The 19189-nt window shown below is 37.3% G+C and overlaps 1 protein-coding gene across 4 annotated transcripts in view; it reads left to right on the top strand.

The window, feature by feature from the left end:
* The first annotated feature begins 2059 nt into the window (after window positions 1-2059).
* The window catches only part of Ppfia2 (protein tyrosine phosphatase, receptor type, f polypeptide (PTPRF), interacting protein (liprin), alpha 2), a 347260-nt gene continuing 330130 nt past the window's right edge, over window positions 2060-19189 (top strand). The window contains exons 1-3 of one of the 4 annotated variants that reach the window (XM_013019203.1): window positions 2060-2094; window positions 2958-3064; window positions 6857-7107. In XM_013019203.1, the coding sequence (XP_012874657.1) occupies window positions 6859-7107 (249 nt within the window). In that variant the 5' untranslated portion in view covers window positions 2060-2094; window positions 2958-3064; window positions 6857-6858. Of the gene's footprint in view, window positions 2095-2767; window positions 3065-6856; window positions 7108-19189 lie in introns of those variants that run through there. The other 3 variants (XM_013019213.1, XM_013019195.1, XM_013019222.1) reach the window with 3 other exon arrangements.

Genomic DNA, 19189 nt, shown 5'->3' with positions numbered 1-19189 from the left:
TCCGGCTTTTTTTCTTTTTGCTTATGTGGTGCTGAGGAATTGAACCCAGGGCCTCATGCATGCAAGGCAAGCGCTCTACCACTGAGCCACCTTCTCAGCTCCCAAGCTTTTTCAGAATTGTCTCTGCACTAATTGTCAAAGTGGGATAATGACCTGGCGGGATTAGTATCCTTTGGGAACTTATTGGGAATGCAAGTTTTGAACACATGTTAAATATGAGATTTGCTAACTCTGGGAGGAGGCCAGCAATATAGGTTCTAATAATCTATTCTGGATATTTTCTTGCACATTAAATTGCCAGCCCCTAATCTCAAAGAATGAGTATAAGAGTTGACTGTCCTTTCCTCAAATGAATTGATTCTCTTGATGCCTTCTGTAAAATTGCTTCTTGAAAGTGCCTTTCTTAATTTTGACAAGGGATGTTGTTTATGCCTTTTGCAATGGTGTTCTTGATGGAAATCTAGTTTAAAATCTGAGCGTGATACACTATTACCCTCTCACCAAAATATTCTTTGTTCTTACAGCCTTCTACTATTGCTTTTTATTCTGTCTGTGAAGTCATCTGTAAGGTAGCCTCACAACTATTTTGTGTCATCTAGATGTACACATGATGCTTAAACTTTGACATCAAATGGTAGGTTGATTGGCATTCCAGACTTTTGCTAAAATGGGAGTATTCTCTGGAAGTTATTAGAAGTGCAAAATTTCAGCATCCATTGCAATCCTGGTGAATCAGAAGGTGACTAGGTCCATGGGTGATCCATTCGAACAGGGTAAGTTTTGAACTTAACGTCATATTCCACTACAGAATCACTGACTGACTTATATATTAACCCCAGAAAAAAGTCTGTTGTTGTTTTTTTTAATGTACTTAATTCGAGTCAAGTGCTTGAACGAATTTTGCCCCGTTAACTTTGTATTCTTTGTTCTACACATAAGTCAAACACACCTTTTGGACTTTGCTTTCCGTTGTACTCTGACGATCGGCACTATTCCACAATTTAGTTTCAATGTTTAATCTTCTCCCCAATTCCATCATTTATGTCCTCATCATTTTCACCAAACCCATTGGTTCCCTCATTGAAACCTTCCCTTTCTGTTTAGAAAAGGTACTGATTTGTCTCCCAATTCCTTCTTAGGTGGTCTATAGGGGTGGACGTCAGCGGCAGTGAGAAGAGCGGTGGGGAGGGGGAAGGGAGCGTGCGGAGAGCTCGGAGGGAGGGAGATGGAGAGGGAAAGGGTGTACGAACAGGTAATCCCTGTACAACCGTAGCAATCGATGTCCTGGTGTGGAAGGCACCGAGGAACCGGAGGGTGGACTTATGGGAGAGCCTAGACTGTACTTGAAGCTCCAGTGTTCTGGCCGGGACGCCTGCACAGGCCATTCTCATCACGAACGCGCTGAAATATGGAAGACTGGATGAGGTAAAGCAAAGTGACAAATGCTACCACACCCTCCATTGGACTCAGGTCCTTACCACCGTGACTACAATGTCCCCGCTTCCAGGAGAAGGGGGGGGAAGGAGGCTGCTTCAAGGCGTGATGAGCGCTGAAGGCCAGAGATCCAGAAGGTGCCAAGTCGATGCCCACCCTCCAGGGCGCGTGCCCACACTCGTTTCCCTATAAGAGTATTGTGTGGGAGAAGCTCAGGGCGGGTTGGGGGTGGGGAGGGAGGGAGAGAGGGAGGGAGAGAGTACCCTGTTTCCACGCGTGCCCATCCCTGGCCCTCGCCATCGTCGGAGGCGCTGGGTTCCGCCGGAGCTTTAGCGGACTGGGAGAGGAGTGAATCCGCGAGCGCGCACGGTGTGTGTGTGTGTGTGTGTGTGTGTGTGCGCGTGTGTGCGCGTGTGTGTGTGTGTGTGTGTGTGCGTGAGGAGGAGAGCAAAGACGTGATTACTTCAGAATTTATTTAAGGGCCGGTGGAAACCACTGCAGCAGCTTCCAGGGGAAGCCCTTCTTCCAGAGGAAGAGGAGGTGGTGGCGGCTGCCAAGGAGGAGGAGGGGAGGAGACCGAGACCGAGTGGCGGCGGCCACCGCACCCGGCGGGCGCGCGAGCAGGGAAGATGCTATAGCTTCCCCTCCGGCTCGGGGCAGGTTGGTTCTGTGGGCAAGCGATGCCAACACCCAGGCCGACCAGGGGCTGGAAGGAGGAAAAAGATGGGCGAGGAGGGGTGTGTGCAGGAGGAGGGGAGCGGGGAGGAGGGGTGTGTGTGTGTGGGGGGAGATAGTGGCGCCTTCCCTTCCCAGGAAAGATGCGCCTCCTTTAAGTGAAATCAGACACCCTAAATGTAGAAACTGGCTGGGCGCCAGGAGGAGACCTGTCCAGCTTCACGAATCCCCTAGATCCCTGGGAACTCACTTCCATTGAACTCCCAGCCCTAGCTTGAAACTCGTGGTGGTTGGGGAGATGGGGTGGGGAGGGGAGCGGCGGGGGGGGGGAGAGGCTGGGTGGAGAACTTCCCTCCCCAGGCGTTTTCTCAAAGTTCATGTCTGGAAGGACATTTCTTCTACACTCCAAATGGCCCGGGGATGGAAGAGGAGCGGGGAGTGGTTGCCACTTGGTTAAGTTTCTGAAAGTCCACCTCCTTCCCCCCCCCCAGCTCCCTCCTTCCCCCTTCCCCCCCCACCCTGCGCACCCTTCCTCAATTCTGCACTAGCCGGTCTGGGGCTCCAGCTGCACGCGCAGGAGCTGGTGGCTGCTCTGGCAAAGGGGCCGCGGCTGCTTTAAGAACCGCCTCCCCCTCTCATCTCTTTGACAATGGTCTGAACCGAGCTCTGCTTCCCAAAGCAAAATTTGTAATATGCCATTTTTTCCGATGGATGCTTCTCCTTCGGGCTGCTGACGGAGGAGCCGTGGGAAGATGTGGGGACGCGGCCACGCCGCACGGCCCCGGCTCGTTCCGGGAGAGCGCCGGGGCGCGCGCGGGTCTGAGCGGCCTCTCTCCTCCCGCTGCTAGGGCCGTGGTCCAGGACTGCTGGGTGTGAGCCGAGCCGCGCGCCGAGCCGGGGACTGCGGCTGCCATTGATCCGCTGAAGGAGCCGGACCCGAAATCACAGACCTTAGGTACAGACACGCGGACATTGAGTTCCGCGACCCCCCCACCCCGTGCTTCGGGGTCCTGATCGCTAACCACCTCCTCGGCCCCACCCCACCCCCAGGGAAGGTGCGATCGTTACCTTTGGCTTTCCACCCATCCTTTCCATCCCTCCTGATGCCTCCTGCCTACTTGGCTCTCTCTCTCTGGCTCTCTCTGGCTCTCGCTCTCTCTCTCTCTCTCTCTCCTCTCAATTTCAGTGTGGAAAATATGAAGTCAACTTCAGGGTGGTGTTGGGGGGTGTGGCCGGGAGAGAGCTGTCCAGCAGTGCAGGGCTAGCTGGTTCTTGAGCTATTTGTAAAGGCACTGTGGTAAAGAAAGTGCAAAGGCTCTTATTGGAGGTGATGGGATCCCCACCCCCCCCGCGCCAGGGCAGGGGGATTTTAGAGTTAAATAAGAAGAGGAATATTCATGCAATGCAATCAGACAATGGCTAGGATTGTTACTCCTGTTGGGTTGACTGAGGTGGAGCCGGAATGTTTCTAAAGATGAAATCTTTGCAGAAGAAACTCACCATCAGTGAATAATTGCATCTCGGACTATCGTATGGGCATTATTCTAGTGACAGGATTAAACAAAGTTATTCATTGATAAAAAAATAAATAAAGGCTATTGGAACCCTGTCATCACTGGAGGGGTGCTGCTTGAATGGCATATTGGATCTTGAAATCCCTGTGGTAATGACTCTGGTGGGCATGCAAAACTTTTATTTTGAAAGCTGAGAGATTTAGAAGACAGTCAAGGTTATGTGCTAACAATATGGGAGTTGGTTTTTCTGCTATAAAATTCTAGCTGATTTTAAACACTGGGATAATTAAACCAAGCAGGCTTATTTTCCCCCCTTTTATAACGAAATTATCAATGCTTCAACTTAGATCTTGTAATCTTTAAGTAATCTAATGAACAAGTTATCGATATCTAGATAATGTTAATGTAATTAACACATCAAATTGACTAGTGGGAGGGAATACGAAAAGACAAAGATCCCAGCAAACTGCTCTTATTCCCTTTCTCATTTTACAGGAATTATGTGATATTTGCATTTTCTAATACTAGAAGAGACTGTAAAAATAAAAGTGGTATATCTATCAAATTCTTAAGTACTGACCGAACATATCCTTCTGAAGAATGCAAGCAGTTTCTGATGTTGTATATGCTACAAAATATCTGATATATATTTTTCATTGCTTTTAATCCTTAAACTATTGATTTGAATGTCATTATGTTTCAATAAATCATCTAATATTTTGCAATTCAGGTCTTGAATGTGGGCTCTTTTTGTAGACATGGTTTTCTCTTTCCGATCTTGATGGGAAGATTTTGAATTTATTCATTTGGGTTGACTGTGAAGAAAAAGTAGCATGTATTCATTGTATTTCTCATCAACTTCTGGATAGTGTGATTTTTATGAGTCTAGGGAGTTCAGAAGTATCTATAAGAACTAAAACTTTAGGCCTAGAAGGAGAATGAGTCATAAAGGTAAAATAATCTTCCTGCCAAAATGAATCTTGGTCATTTTGTAATGAAAATAAAACATTGAATTTGTAATAAATTTTTCATCTTTACCTATGTGATCTCAGTCTCTGGTAACCCATTGGATATTTAAAGTGAGAGTCTTAAGAACATAAATTTTCATCCCTACATTATGGGAGATAAAAGGGCATATTGAAGGCTAAGTAACTTACATTATTCCACCTGTTTTTTGAGTGGAATGAAATCATGTTTCTGAATGTAGATTTGATAGACTTTCTAAGCTCACAGTAGCTTCTCATCACATCGAAGACCACATTGTTTTACTGAACTAAAACCTCAAATTTGGGAATGTCCAGTGTTTCACAGTAATATCAAGAACAGTATATACATTCAGATAAAGGTTGTTGTTGTAGTAATTACTATAGTTATAGTTTTCCTTACAAGTTAAAGTTGTATTTCGGAGTAGAGAGGTACTAAGGAGCTTGATTTTTTTAAAAGAAAGGTATGATTTAAAGAAAATGATAGGGTTTTTTAGATAACCTTCAAATTTAAAGTTTAATTGTGCTGTGATGCAATTTGTCAAAATGCTAGCTTTTCTTCTCTTAGTACTTTATTTTCACATTAAGTTGTCAAAAATGGACACCTTAGCTCATAGTAATGGTTTCTGAAAATATCATAGTTGTTCAATGTGTAGATTCCAAGTATGACACAGTGTAATTTAAATGATATAATTTTTTTGTTTTCTCATTGCTTCTCTATGTGAGTCTTTGAGCATAAAGGTATAAGAATAGAAAATAATTGTATGTTTATGTAGTAAGAAGCTAACAGAACTAAATGTAAATTTAATCTATATGTCTTTTCTTTGGTGTAAATACTTTGTACTTTGATATAAGTACAAATTGAACAAGACAAGTACCTACCTTCAGGTAGCTCAGAGTCTTTTTGTATGTTTGTATGTTGAAATTCACAAACTTTTTAATTTTTTATGCCTAGGTTATCAGTAGAAAAACAATTTTATTATTAAAGTTTCTTTTCATTTTCATGGGGATGTAGCCAAATACTTCCAGATAATCAATTTTCTCTCCTCAACAACTCAATTTATTTGAAGAATTATGCAAAAAAAGTAATTAACTCTTAAGCTGTAAAATCTTGACTTAAAATAATCACCAGAAGAATTTTTCCTTAAGGACAAGAATATTAAGCAAAAAAAATGAATCAACTTTACATTATAAAACCAGAGTGCTCCAGGATAAACAGCCAAACCAGCCTTGCTCCATATCAGCCTTTTGCAAAACCATGCTCTCTAATTAATAGCTCCTGGCCATCAGACAACATCTGAAATTGAGATGAGTTCTAACACATGTTTTTCAGGATGAAAAAGAAAATGAAGCAAGTTCTGATTGTTGAGATGTCACATAATTGGAAAGTATTGCATCTTAATATCTCAAGTGTAAATTTAAAGCAAGTGAATAAATCATTTTCAAAAATTTTGAATATTTCATTTATTTGATGACTAAGAGCTTGTGATTAGTAGCTGAGATGTGAACTTACTTTATTAGCTAATGTAATTTATCACATCTGTTTTGTAGAATATTTGGAATAGTGTTAGTATGTATTGTTTGGACGGAAAACAGACAATGCATCTAACAGGAAACAAAGGGAAACTAAGTGTAATAAGTGTAATTAGCAGAATAATGATCAAGGAAACTCATGTATCTCAGCTTGTTTAAAAGAATATGTACAGTTTGGTCAGGATCACTTAAGAGCTTTATGTAGAATTCTGAAAGAATGTAGGAAGACAGCATCAAAAATTATAAGTATGATTAAATAATTAAATAATTAAAAATACTTATTGCCAACTCATTTAAGATCCAGACACTGTTGCTCATTGTTCACTATATTAACAAACAATATGGAGTCATATAGTGTAAGAGATTTGCAAAATTGCAGGATGTGAACAGGTGGCAATATAATAACTGATAGGCCATTTCTACAAACTGAAGTAGCTGAGATGAATCATAGGAAAGAAACCAAGAAACAGGTGGAATCAAGTTTTGTGTTGTTGGTAGCACCTGCTTGGTGTGTCAGGAAAGGAGAAAGCATATAGTTGAAGGAGGCAAAAGGGTCATATCTTATCATGGACAGAAGAGTTGGGTTAAATTTGGGCGATAGGGAATGGAAAGAAGAACAGAAAGGTTAATTGGCTGAAAACTGAGACAAGAGCCTGGTGGCAACGTAGAAAATAATTTCTCTTCTAACATTTTCCCCTCCCATTTGCTTTTTTTAAGCAATGATGTGTGAAGTGATGCCCACGATTAATGAGGACACCCCAATGAGCCAAAGGGGGTCCCAGAGCAGTGGCTCGGACTCAGACTCTCATTTTGAGCAGCTGATGGTGAATATGCTAGATGAACGAGATCGTCTTCTAGACACCCTACGGGAGACTCAGGAAAGCCTCTCACTTGCCCAGCAGAGACTCCAGGATGTCATCTACGACAGAGATTCACTCCAGAGACAGCTCAATTCAGCCTTGCCACAGGTATGAATTAGGTGCCTTGGTCCTTCCTACTGTAACTGAGAACGTGACTGCCTTTATTACAGTTCTGTGGTTACTTTCCACTCATGTACATGCTATAGATATTTTCATGAGAAAATATTGAAGAATAGATGGTTAGGTTGCATGAAATTCTGTCTCAAACCAAATCATAGCATACTGATGATGTATGAAGAGTAAGTCATTGTCTGTTTTTTTTTTTCCCCTTCCAAGTTTGTTTCTATATGCTTTGATGGAGCAAGAAAACCACTTGTAAATCAGGATGGGAAATAGTTACTTTTATTTTTTTAACATAGTTTCAACGTTTAAAATACTACTTTTGTTTTTCAGTTGTGTTCTGTGTTTTGAAGTGTTAGTTCTTTGGAAGTCTACTGTCTAATTATCATTTAATTTGTCTTTCTTTAAAAGTACACCACACCTCCTTTAAAACTCTGAGAGTTACTGATTCTTTCCTCTCAAAAGATACTGTGCTAGGTTCTTTTTATTTTTAAAATATTTTAGACATTGAGAAAAGCCAAGAAGTCAGCTTTACTGTCACAAAAATAATATGTTAGTTATTTTTAAATACATATGTGTCTTTTCTGGAAAAATCTTATTTATGTAAAGATAATGGAGAAGATAAAAAAGAATTGAATGACTATGCTTCTTTTAGGCACAACAAAAACTATAGAATATGAATAAAATTTTAATATTCACTGAGAATAAACTACAAGTTTCTTTAAATTCACAATTTTGGGGTTGAATACATATTTCAGTGTGTTCCCACTCTCCTTACAATCTTACTGGAAGTTGAAAAAATGTGATCCTAACTGTAATATTCTACAATTACCCTTATTATGTTTGTAAACTTAAAATGTGTTCAGCATCAATTTTAATTCTATTAACAAAATTCTAAGTTAGGACTAATTTTTTTCCTCCTATAAGAAGACAGGTCATTATTTTATAAGAATATGGTAAAATGAAATGATCTGAATAATATACTTTGGAATAAAGAAAACTAGAAAGTATTTTCATACAGCACTGTATACATAAATTGCATGCATAAATTATATCCTTAAAGTTTTCTGAAATGTATGAAAATGAAAAATATTAATTTTACCAACTCGGATTAATTGAAAATCAAGATTATCATGACTATAATAATGCACAACATATCCAAATTCCTAGAAGCCCAGTTATGTTTCCTGATTTTCTGCATGTGGCTCAAAAAACTGGTTACCTGAGGAATCATTAAATAAGTCATTTGGTTTCTGTAAGTATCTCTTCATTTGGAAAGGTTATGTCGTATCTACTCTTAAGAGTAGACAAAAGGAGATATGCATATATTTCTGAAACTATTGCAAAATGTCAGACAGTTTTCATAAATTGAAATTTGCTCATATATATCCTGGTGAGGAATTCTGTTAATTCTGTGCAGAGATGATGTTGATCTTGTGATATTTTAAAATGTAACTAGAGGAAATTTGGAGAATGTGTCAGATTCTTCCCTAAAGGTATTTTTATTCCTAAGGAAAATTGTGCAGATGTCTTTGCCTTGCTTCTAACTTGCTCAATAAACGGTCAAAGTACTTAATTCAGATAATGATAGAAACAGCCTCATGGGATCATTATGAGCAGTAGATGAGTTGGAGCATGTCCAATGATCAGTTCAAAGTCTCACAGATAGTACATGTTCAATAAATATTAAGTGGAGCTATTGTTGCAGTTATCATTATTGTAGTTATTATTACCAGGATCTTCAGCCAACCTTAACTGCACAATTTCACTTGGTAATTATGAACACTATAAAAAATCTTAGAGCACTGAAAATCCATACTCTTAGCAATCTTCATCAAATCATTTTTTAAAAAATTATTAAAAAGCTTGCTGGGCGCAGGTGGCTCATACCTATAGTCCTAGCATCTCAGGAGGCTGAGATCTGAGTATTGTGGTTCAAAGCCAGCGCAGGCAGGAAAAACCATGAGACTCTTTATCTCCAATTAACCACCAGAAAACTGGAAGTGGCGCTGTGGCTTCAGTGGATGATCACTTGCCTTGAGCTGAAGAGCTCAGGAACAGTGCCCAGGCCCAGAGTTTAAGCCCCATGACCAATTAAAAAAAAGAAAAAAAAGCTTTACTACAGTCTTGTAGTAGGATAGCCAATGGCGCATGTCCCTTCACTATTCCAAACAGCATCCTTTCCTACTGTGCTGAGATTTTAACATCTGGATTGAGCTACTTTATTGTTACTGAAACCTAAGGGCAAGACACTGAGGTTATTTTTGTTATTTTTGTTTGTTTTCAGTCCTGGGCCTTGAATTCTGGGCACAGTACCTAAGCTCCTTTTTTCAAGAATAGCACTCTACCACTTGAGCTATAACACCACATTAGGCTTTTTCTGTGATTAATTCGATGTAAGAGTTCCATAGACTTTTCTGCCAGGGCTGGCTTCAAACCACAATCCTCAGATTTCAGCCTCCTGAGTAGGTAGGATTACAGGAGCAATCCACCAGCATTGGGCCACACTAAGGTTTTTTATCTCTTGCCCAGTCATAATCAAAGCAGTTGTTATCCACGATTACAGCTATTCTGTTTTCTTATGTTCCTTTTCTTTATTCCATTTGTTTTCTTCTTGGTTATTTGAGATGGCATTTGCTTGTTTCCTTTACTTTTCAAAGCCTCTTATTTAAGGTATTAAATACTGCTTCTATGATCAATGTTCTAAAAATATACTTCTGTATGCAACCAATAGATACATGTTTTTCATATCTAATAATTGTTTTCCATTTTTCATGCTCTTTCAAGTATTTATGTCAAACAACATTATCAATTAATTCCTCATAGTTATTCCTTTTATACACTAGTCATTCTTTTCCTACATTCTTTACCTCTTCTATACCTATCATATTCTGTTTATTTGCATTTTCCAAACTTAATGGTTGCTCTTCTTTTTAGACTAATGGTTCACTCTAAATTAAAAAATCTCTCCTTTTAATCTTCAGTATCTCTTTCAATGAATTTTTCCTTCTTTATTGTCTTCAGTGATTCTTCCTTATCAACTGCAATTTGATCTCATGCTCATATCAATACCTATAATGAAAATGACAGATACAATGATAGTGAAATGACGCTATGGGTCTGCTCTTATATTCCAGTTAATCCTTTATCATTCCAAGCATGTTAATACAATTTATCTGAGTCTCAGCTTCTTCATCTCCTTTTTTATTTAAGTAGTTGTACAAAAAGTTTTAATTCAACATTTCAGTTTATGAGTTCAATGCATGATGAATATATGTCAGTCCTTTTATCATTCTCCTCCCTTCTTCCACAAGCATTATTATATTCATTAAAAAAATAAAAGGGGGGCTGGGAAGGTGGCTCAGTGGTAGAGCACTTGCCTTGCATGCCTGAGGCCCTGGGTTCAATTCCTCAGCACCACATAAGCAAAAAGAAAAAAAACAGCAGTGGCGCTGTGGCTCAAGTGGTAGAGTGCTAGCCTTGAGCTGAAGAGCTGAGGGACAGTGCCCAGGCCCAGAGTTCAGGCCCCACGACCGGACCCAAAAAATAAAAATAAATAAATAAATAAAAGGGTCACTAGGTGCTCACACCTGTAACATTAGCTACTCAGGCAGCTGAGATCTAGAGGATCAAAGCCTACTTAGACAGAAAAGTGCATGAGAATCCATCTCCAAAATAGCTGGTAAAGAGTAGGGCTGAGCTGGCTTATAAGTGGCTCATGGTTATAATCCTAGCTACTTAGGAGGCTGAGATATGAGGATCACCATTTGAACCAAAGCTAGGCAGACAAATACAAAATTGGGTATCTCCAACAAACCAGAAGAAAGCCTGAACTGTAGGCATGTATCAAGTGCTAGAACAACAGCCAAGAAAACTTGAGGCTCTTACTTCAAACTACAGCACACTACCACCAAGAGGAAGAGGGGGGGGGAAGGAGAGAAGGAAGGAACGTAGAAAGGAAGGAAGGAAGAAAAATAGAAGTGAAAGAGAAAGAAAGAATGAAAGAAAAAAGGAAAGATGAATCCTACTTTCTCAGTTTTGTAACCATATAATCAATGTCTTGATGGTTTTGTCTTCTTAAATTTTCCTCTCAATATTTTTATTCTGGAGGACATATAATTCCTTGTCACACTAATCCTTAAATGTTAAAGGTTAAAGTTAAGATTTGTTTTATTAGCTCAAATTTAATCATGAACACTACCACTATGCCAAGAAGTTTTACTTAAGCATTTAGATGATAACATATATTCTCTGTATGTTTGATGTAAGGTTAAGTCAATGAGGTGCATGACTTTATTTCCTGGCAAGACTAAAGTATCATGCATACATCTAGTAAGACCAATTAGCTCAAATTCCATATAATAACTATAAGAGCAAGGTGAAAAAAAACAGATGAAACAGGATTTTTTTAGTGAGCCCTGGATTATTATACTAATACTTTACATATAGGTGATGGAATGATTCCTTGCCAAGTGTTAGTACCTTCAGAAAAACAATTCAGGTGGCTTTTTAAAATCTAAGCCATCTTCTTTATGTTGGCAATAAGAAATAGCAAACTTCTCTGGAAACCTTTAGACAACTGGGTCGTTAAAATCATTTCTAATGATTACTCTTAAGTTCTAACAAGGCAAACAAAACTTTTATTAATGACATATAGGATTACTATTGGAGTGACCATAACTCTACTGAATATCATTATTCAGGGATACCAAATCTGGATAGTTATGATACTGTGAATTTGCTTTCAATGTAATAGATGATTAGATCCCATTTCTAAACCAAAATAGTATGAGTTATAGGAAAAAAAAACTATTCAGCTACTAAAGGCTGGATATTTAAGTTCCAATATAATTAGCTAAGGTCCATGACACTGGAAAACCATTGAACTACTGAGATATCTGGTTACTGACTTATGAAAGAGGTGATTGTGTTTCCCTCAAATGGTTTTCATATTTTTGAGAATTTTAAGTGATTATGAAGAGTACACATTTTAGGTTTATTAAGTTAATTAAAAACATTTAATAAGCAATTACTATTTGTATGTTTGTATGCCAGTCCTGGGGCTTGGACCTGAGCCTAGGTGCTGCCCTGGAGTTTCTTTTGCTCACAACTGCCATTCTGCCACTTGAGCCACAACTCCACTTCCAGATTTTTTTTGTAGTTAATAGGTGTGAGTATCTTAAGAACTTTCCTGCCTGGGCTGCCTTCAAGCTGGAATCCTCAGATCTTAGCCTCCTGAGTAACCAGGATCACAGGCATAAACCACCGGTGCCTGGGAATAATTATTACTTATTTGTGCTTATTACTGGGCCAATGATTATACAGTAGTGCTGCTAATATGTGTATCATTTATCCTGAGATTTTGGTCAGCTTCTGTCCCTCAGAATATATTATTACAGTAACAGGGTACTAATTTGGGGTACTGAATATTAAACTTATTTTATAGATTATTTGAAACTGCCAGTAATTTTTAATGACTTCATTTTTTTCCCTCCTTAATATTTTGGAAGGGATCATCTTCTTTCAAAACTCTTAGTTTTGTTATTCCAAGTCAAACCTTTTGTCTTAATTGTATCAAAAATGTTCGCACCTGTAATGGATTAATAACAGTATCATTAAAAATATTTTCCCATATCCTCTCAAACTCAAAAAGAAAGTGTGTATTCTCACTCTTTTCATCTACCACCTCATTAATCTTGGTCTTTAAAACAAAAGACTTTTTATTTATTATTATTTAATTCTTTTTGTTTTTTTTCCTTTCTCATTCTCTCTCTCTTTTTTCACTCTTTCTTTCTTTCTTGCTTTCTTTCTTTCTTCCTTCCTTCCTTTCTTTCTTTCTTGTTTTTGGTATTGTAGCTGAAATATAATTTTCCTATTTTTTTCTGCGGGTATCTGGGATTATGTGTGTGCGCCACCAGTCTTGATCCCAGAAATATCTTAAATTACTATAATTGTTTTTTTTCTAATTTCTATTTCCTCATTTTCTCTTCTCCTTGCAGGAAATCATACCATATTCTTCTCTGAAGAATATTGTCAATAGCCTCCTTCTTGCTAACTGCATTGGTAAACATTATAACAGACCACTCCTAATATACCCAGTGTCTCCATGCTTTTCCTGTGTAGGAAAATAATAATAGAACAATGCATAGTACATCTTCTGTCTCATTTGTTTTCCTCTTTTCACTCCAATGCAGTCTAGTTCTATAAGGAAATTATTTTCTCTTAGAAAAGAAATGGTAGTCAGGTGCAGGTGGCTCATGCCTGTAATCCTAGCTACTTAGGAGGCTGAGATCCAAGGATCGTGGTTCAAAGCCAGTGCAGTCAGGATAGTCCGTGAGACTCAGATCTCTAATAAACCAAACCACAAGAAAACCGGAAGTGGCGCTGTGGCTCAAGTGGTAGGGTGCTAGCCTTGAGCTGAAGAGCTGAGGGACAGCACCCAGGCCCAGAATTCAAGCCCCATGAAAAGAAAATAAATGGTATTGTCTGTCTTTAACAGTATCTGCCTTTATCTTAGGTTGAGAAGAATAGTAAAAAAAAAAAAAAAGACTATTTTGTTTAATTAGCTATTAAGTTTAGTGGTGCTAGGGTTTGAACTCCGGTCCTTAAGTTGCTTGGCCTGATTCCTTGGCAAACATTTTATCATTTGAGCTATAGTACTAGCCCTATTTTTGCTGGTTATTTTGGACATAAAATCTAACTAACTTTTCTGCCCAGGCTAGCTTTGGACTGTTATCATCCAAATCTTAGTCTCATGTGTAGCTAGAATTACAGGCAACAAGCCACTGATGTCTGACAACAAAACCATTCTTTTGTTTATTAAAAACATTTATTTTATCTGTGTTATTTGGTAAATTATACATTCAGAAAAAATGATAGGATATATTGAAGATCTTAGTAGAATAATAAATTACATGAAGCTTTATGGAAATGTTTACAGTACCAAATTAATTGTTCATAGGGACCAGAATTGCCGTTGAATCTCAAATACTCTTGTACAATGTCATGAGTTTTATTTGAAGAAATGGTTGTGGCATTTTGAATATCTTAGAATCAGAGGGCAGAGGCTTAGATCACTAATGATGTGTAATATGGTATATTAAAACACATTCTTTTCACTTTGAATTCTATTTCTTTTTATACCACTAATGTTCTTTTACTAAAGAATTTATTTCCTAAATTATAAAAGAAATGTTATGAATAGTTACATGGTATTAAAATACTACTACTATTATTTTCTAACTATGTCTGACTTGCCTTTTGTGGAAGGACAAAAGAGAGGTAGAATGTTCTTGATTAAGCTTTGTCTTTTAAATAATTTATGTTTTAATCATTAATACTTTTTTCTTTCACTTTTTCTTGTTCTATTCATTTCCATTCTCTCAGTGTGAAGGACACCCATGAAAGCTGTTAGACTTATCAAGATGAATTCTTAATCTGAGATTTTTCTCTAAGATCTGTAGTCTAATTTAGTGCATTAAATATTGACAAACATGTGATTAATTTCATTTTAATAATCTTCAAAGAGAACTTCAAGGGTTGGTAGCAGACTCTGCTTTCGCTGAGTAGTTCTCTTCAAGACTTTGTGGCTCGTTTCCTTAGCACTTATCCAACACAATGCCCAGTTATGACAAGAGAGTTTAAAACTACGACTGTGGAATTCTTCTAGTAAAACATGCCTAACACCTCTTAATTAATTTCATCTTATATTTTTGCATTGATTTACTCAGTCTGTTTCTAGGTAGATTACGAGACAGTGGCTCTTTGCTAGCAGTTTCCTCCATCCTTCCTCATACAGATGTTATCTTTCTTGGATTCCAAGGTGGCTGCCAGGGAAATGTCTTAGAGCAAAAAAAGATATAAAAATGAAAGCCAGGATACCTTTTAGCTATTTTCTCAGCCTGGAGTAAGAAGTCATTGTTTTCAGCAAAAGCAGAATAAGTATCTGTTTCATTGCCTTCTCTGTGCATTGATCAGATAGTTTTCTTCTGACTTTTATTATTACTATCGAAAAGGAAGTTTTTATTTCAGTTGTCTCTGTCATAGAAGCAACTGTCTTGTCTATGGCCATACTAACCTGAACACGCCCAACCTGATCTCAGAAGCTAAGCAGCTTCAGGCTGGTTAGTACTTGGCTGGGAGAGTAAAAAGTCTTACTAATTTTTCTTGCTGGCTACTGTAAAGATTTAGTTTAGAATCCCATTATGTGCTTGGAATGTATATTTCTATTTTCCTGTTTAGTGATCATAGGAATTATTGACATTGATCATTTTGTTTTGGAACTCTATTTTACATAAGCTAGTTCTTCCCAATTTATCTTCTTTATTCTTATCATTCTGTCTCTACTTTCTATCTCCTCATCTTTTTTTTTTTTAAAGCAATACTGGGCCAAAATCTCTACCACTTAAGCAACATTCCTAGCATTATGTGCCATTAATTTGTCTGATGCAACCTCAAATTGCAATTCTCCTATTTGTCTCTTGCATACTTGAGATTGCAATCACTTGACTTTGCCAAGAATAACTTTGAACCATGATTCTCCAATACTTAGATAAAGTTGGGATTCCATCTCTTTATGACCCATTTAGAATTTTATTTTTGTATCTACCTTTGGCTTACATTTTTCATCTGTATTTAATTTGTAGTTGAACATGTTTTTTGGAATCTTTATTGTGATTACTTTTTTTAATGTCTTCAATTGCCATTCATTTTGTTTTGTTTCATTATTTTTTCTTTTATTAGGCCCAACTTTACAACCCAGATATTTTAAGTCTTTCAAAAAAATTCAATTCGCGAAACTGTTACGACTTCTTCAAATTTTTAGTGTATTGTCCATTCTTATGAGCTTGTCATTTCTAGTACATGTTTATTTTTTACTTTATAGTACTTGCTTATTTGTAGTCATTTGTTTATTTTTATCTGTAGAATAGGTCTGCATTCTACAGTTGACTATTGCTGGGAATAGAAGTTTACCAGTTTCAATAAATGCAATATAAGTAACTAATAAAAAATAAATTTAAAGCAATTAAGTCTTTTTAATAAACATGCTCATTTCTGTGAGAATTAACTGAGAATTTGTCTTTTCTATTTCATTTTCTGCTGTACTTCTAACCTTGTTTCATATTCTAGCTAAGATTCTGAATGTCAGTAGCCACCAGTGCTGAGAAATATCTCCTTTACTCCAGCATTTCCTCCTTCAAATAATCCTCCTCACAGCTGCAAAATTATCTATTGAAAATGCAAATCAGACTATGCTACTCTCTTTCTTAAAATACTTCCAAGTCCACAATGATAATTCATCATTCACTAAATTCAGCAAGGTCACAGGATAATAAATGGATATATAAAACCTGATTGAATGTCCTATATATGTGAAAGAATAATGCAAAAATAATTTTAAGGGGCTGGGAAGGTGGCTCAGTGGTAGAGTGCTTGCCTTGTATGCCTGAGGCCCTGGGTTCGATTTCTCAGCACCACATAAGCAAAACATAAAAAAGCCGGAAGTGGCGCTGTGGCTCAAGTGGTAGAGTGCTAGCCTTGAGCTGAAGAGCTGAGGGACAGCACCCAGGCCCAGAGTTCAGGCCCCACGACCGGACCCAAAAAAATTTTTTTAAGAAAATATTTCTATCCAGAGTAGTATCAAACACAAAAAAATATTAAGAAGTTTAAGAAAGTATGTGAAAGGATTGCATGATAAAAGCTATAAAACCTTACCAAGACACATTAAAGAAGAGTGAAACAAATGGGGAGTTATTTCATGTTTGTTTTGGAAGACGTCCTATTCCTTCTTCCCCTCCTCCCCTTCCCCCTCCTCCTCGCCCTTCTCCCTTCCTCCTCCTCCTCCTCCTTTCTCCCATTCCTCCTCCTCCTTCTCCTTCTTCTTCTTTCCTCCTCCTCCTCTTTCTTCTGCTCTGCTTCTGCTGCTACTTTTTCTTTCTCTTCCTCTTCTCCTCCTCCTCCTTCTACTCCTGTTCTTATAATTATTGTTATTGTTATTATATTTATATGAATGTCTAGATATTGATCCAGGTCCCTCTACCCACACTAATCAAGTATTCTACTAAGTCTATTTTCAGGCCTCAGTATTATTAAGATGTCACTTGTGCACAAACTTTTTATAACTGTTACACAATTCTAACAAAATATCAGCAAACTTTTTTTTAAAGGAAAAGATATGTTGGTCCTGAAAGACAAAATATGTTGGTCCTGTACAATAAGACAAAGGACCCAAGGTATATTTAAAACATCTTTAAGTAAGATTACTGGAGAAATTGAACTTAGTGTTGTCAACTCTTGTTTACTCTTAAAGTATGGATATTAGGATCGCTTCATGTTAGATATATAGATCAAAGGAAAACAAAGAACAGTATAAAATATTTCGCTAACTTTATGATCAAGTGATTATCAACAAATATGCAAAGATGTTCAATGTGGAAATGATAGTCTTTCAACAAATTAAAATGGCATTATAAAAATAAGTACAATAACTACAGACCAATGTGTAAAAGGCAAACTATACTTTTTGTAACAGATATCTAATTAAGGGTTTGTACTACTACCAATCAATAAGAGGAAGACAATCTAATTTAAGACAGTGGATAAACAATTTGAATAGACCTTAGACATTTTGACAATGATGGTAACTGAAGAACAACAAGCACAGAAAGAAACATTAACAACTTTATTAGGAATTCTATGGTAAAACCATATTGAACTTATATAGCATGTCCACTCACAGTTTAATGATGGTGTAGAGAATTTTGAACTTTCTTTCTTTGCTAACTGGCATATAACATGATCCAGTCACTCTCAAAACAACTTGGAAGTCTGTAAGAATTAAGCACAAATTTTACTTCTAGAAATCTAAATAAGAGAAATAAAAACATGTGCACACACAGACAGATCACAGATGTTCACAGCAGCATTATTTATAAGAACTAATAAGTAAAAATATCATTTATATATCCACAATGGTAAAAGGATAAAATTATTTGTTTTCTATCTGTGCAATGAAATGTTATTTAGTAATTGTAAGTGGCAAACTATGGTATTAAGACAGAAATGGAGCTGAAATGTAGCTAAGTAAAAAAAAAAAGATGCATACAGAAGAACTCCTTTTGGATGATTCCATGTTTCTGAACTATCTGGAAAAAAACAAAGCATTAAATCAGAAAGTAGAGGAATCGTTGCATGGGTCTAGAGGGGAACATATGGTGGGGAGCAAATAGACACAAGTTCTCTTTACAAGCGTGATGTATATCCAGGCAAGAATGTGGTAATAATTATGGCTCTATAGATTTAATAAAATCACAATATTGAACAGTTAATGAAGAGGAATCTTCTGCCATAGATATTAATTCTCAAGCTGTTAAAACAGTCTTTCCTATGATTACATATCAACTGAAGCACTCAGTCACCAACTTGACTGAAAGTGAGACTCATTCACAGTGCTGCTTAACAAGAACTATCTTCTATTCAGAGTTTTGATTTCAACAATTACCTTGGATAACTTATATATTTGATTTGCAAAATTCTAATCTAGAAAACCTACTATATTATAAAACCTTTTTGTTAATCTGGTTTTCTTTAGTTTCAGTTTTATTCTCTTTGACTCATAACTTGAAAATGCTAGTCTAAACTTCTTAACCATCTTAAGGTTAAGTTGCTTAGTATACGTGTATATATTTTTTTCCAAATGCAATGCAACCTCTCCCAGTATGGAGATTTTTATCTTAGATAACTATACATTCCCCAAATAGTAACTGTGCTGTGCCTCGTTTTATTTTTTGGGTAATAGTAGGTATCTGCCAAGATTTGTCTGGGGTAAAAGGAAAATTAGAATGTGTTTCCACCGGAAAGGGAAGTACTTTTAATTTCCACCACAGCATTACCATGAGTATGCAGAATCAACACCCTGAAGCAAGGAATTGGTAGTGTGCAGTTATGGTTTTCTCTGGGATTTATAATGATCATTTTCTATCTAGAAGATTCTAATTCTTGCCTTCAGTGATTTTAGATATGTGCAGAAGACAAGGACCCCAATTCAGAATGCTTAAAACATATACACTAG

The sequence above is a fragment of the Dipodomys ordii genome, unplaced genomic scaffold (genome assembly GCF_000151885.1).
Source record: "Dipodomys ordii isolate 6190 unplaced genomic scaffold, Dord_2.0 Scaffold3, whole genome shotgun sequence".
NCBI lineage: Eukaryota > Metazoa > Chordata > Mammalia > Rodentia > Heteromyidae > Dipodomys > Dipodomys ordii.
The sequence above is the reverse complement of the archived record's forward strand: the minus strand, read 5'-3'. Positions and strand labels throughout refer to the sequence as shown.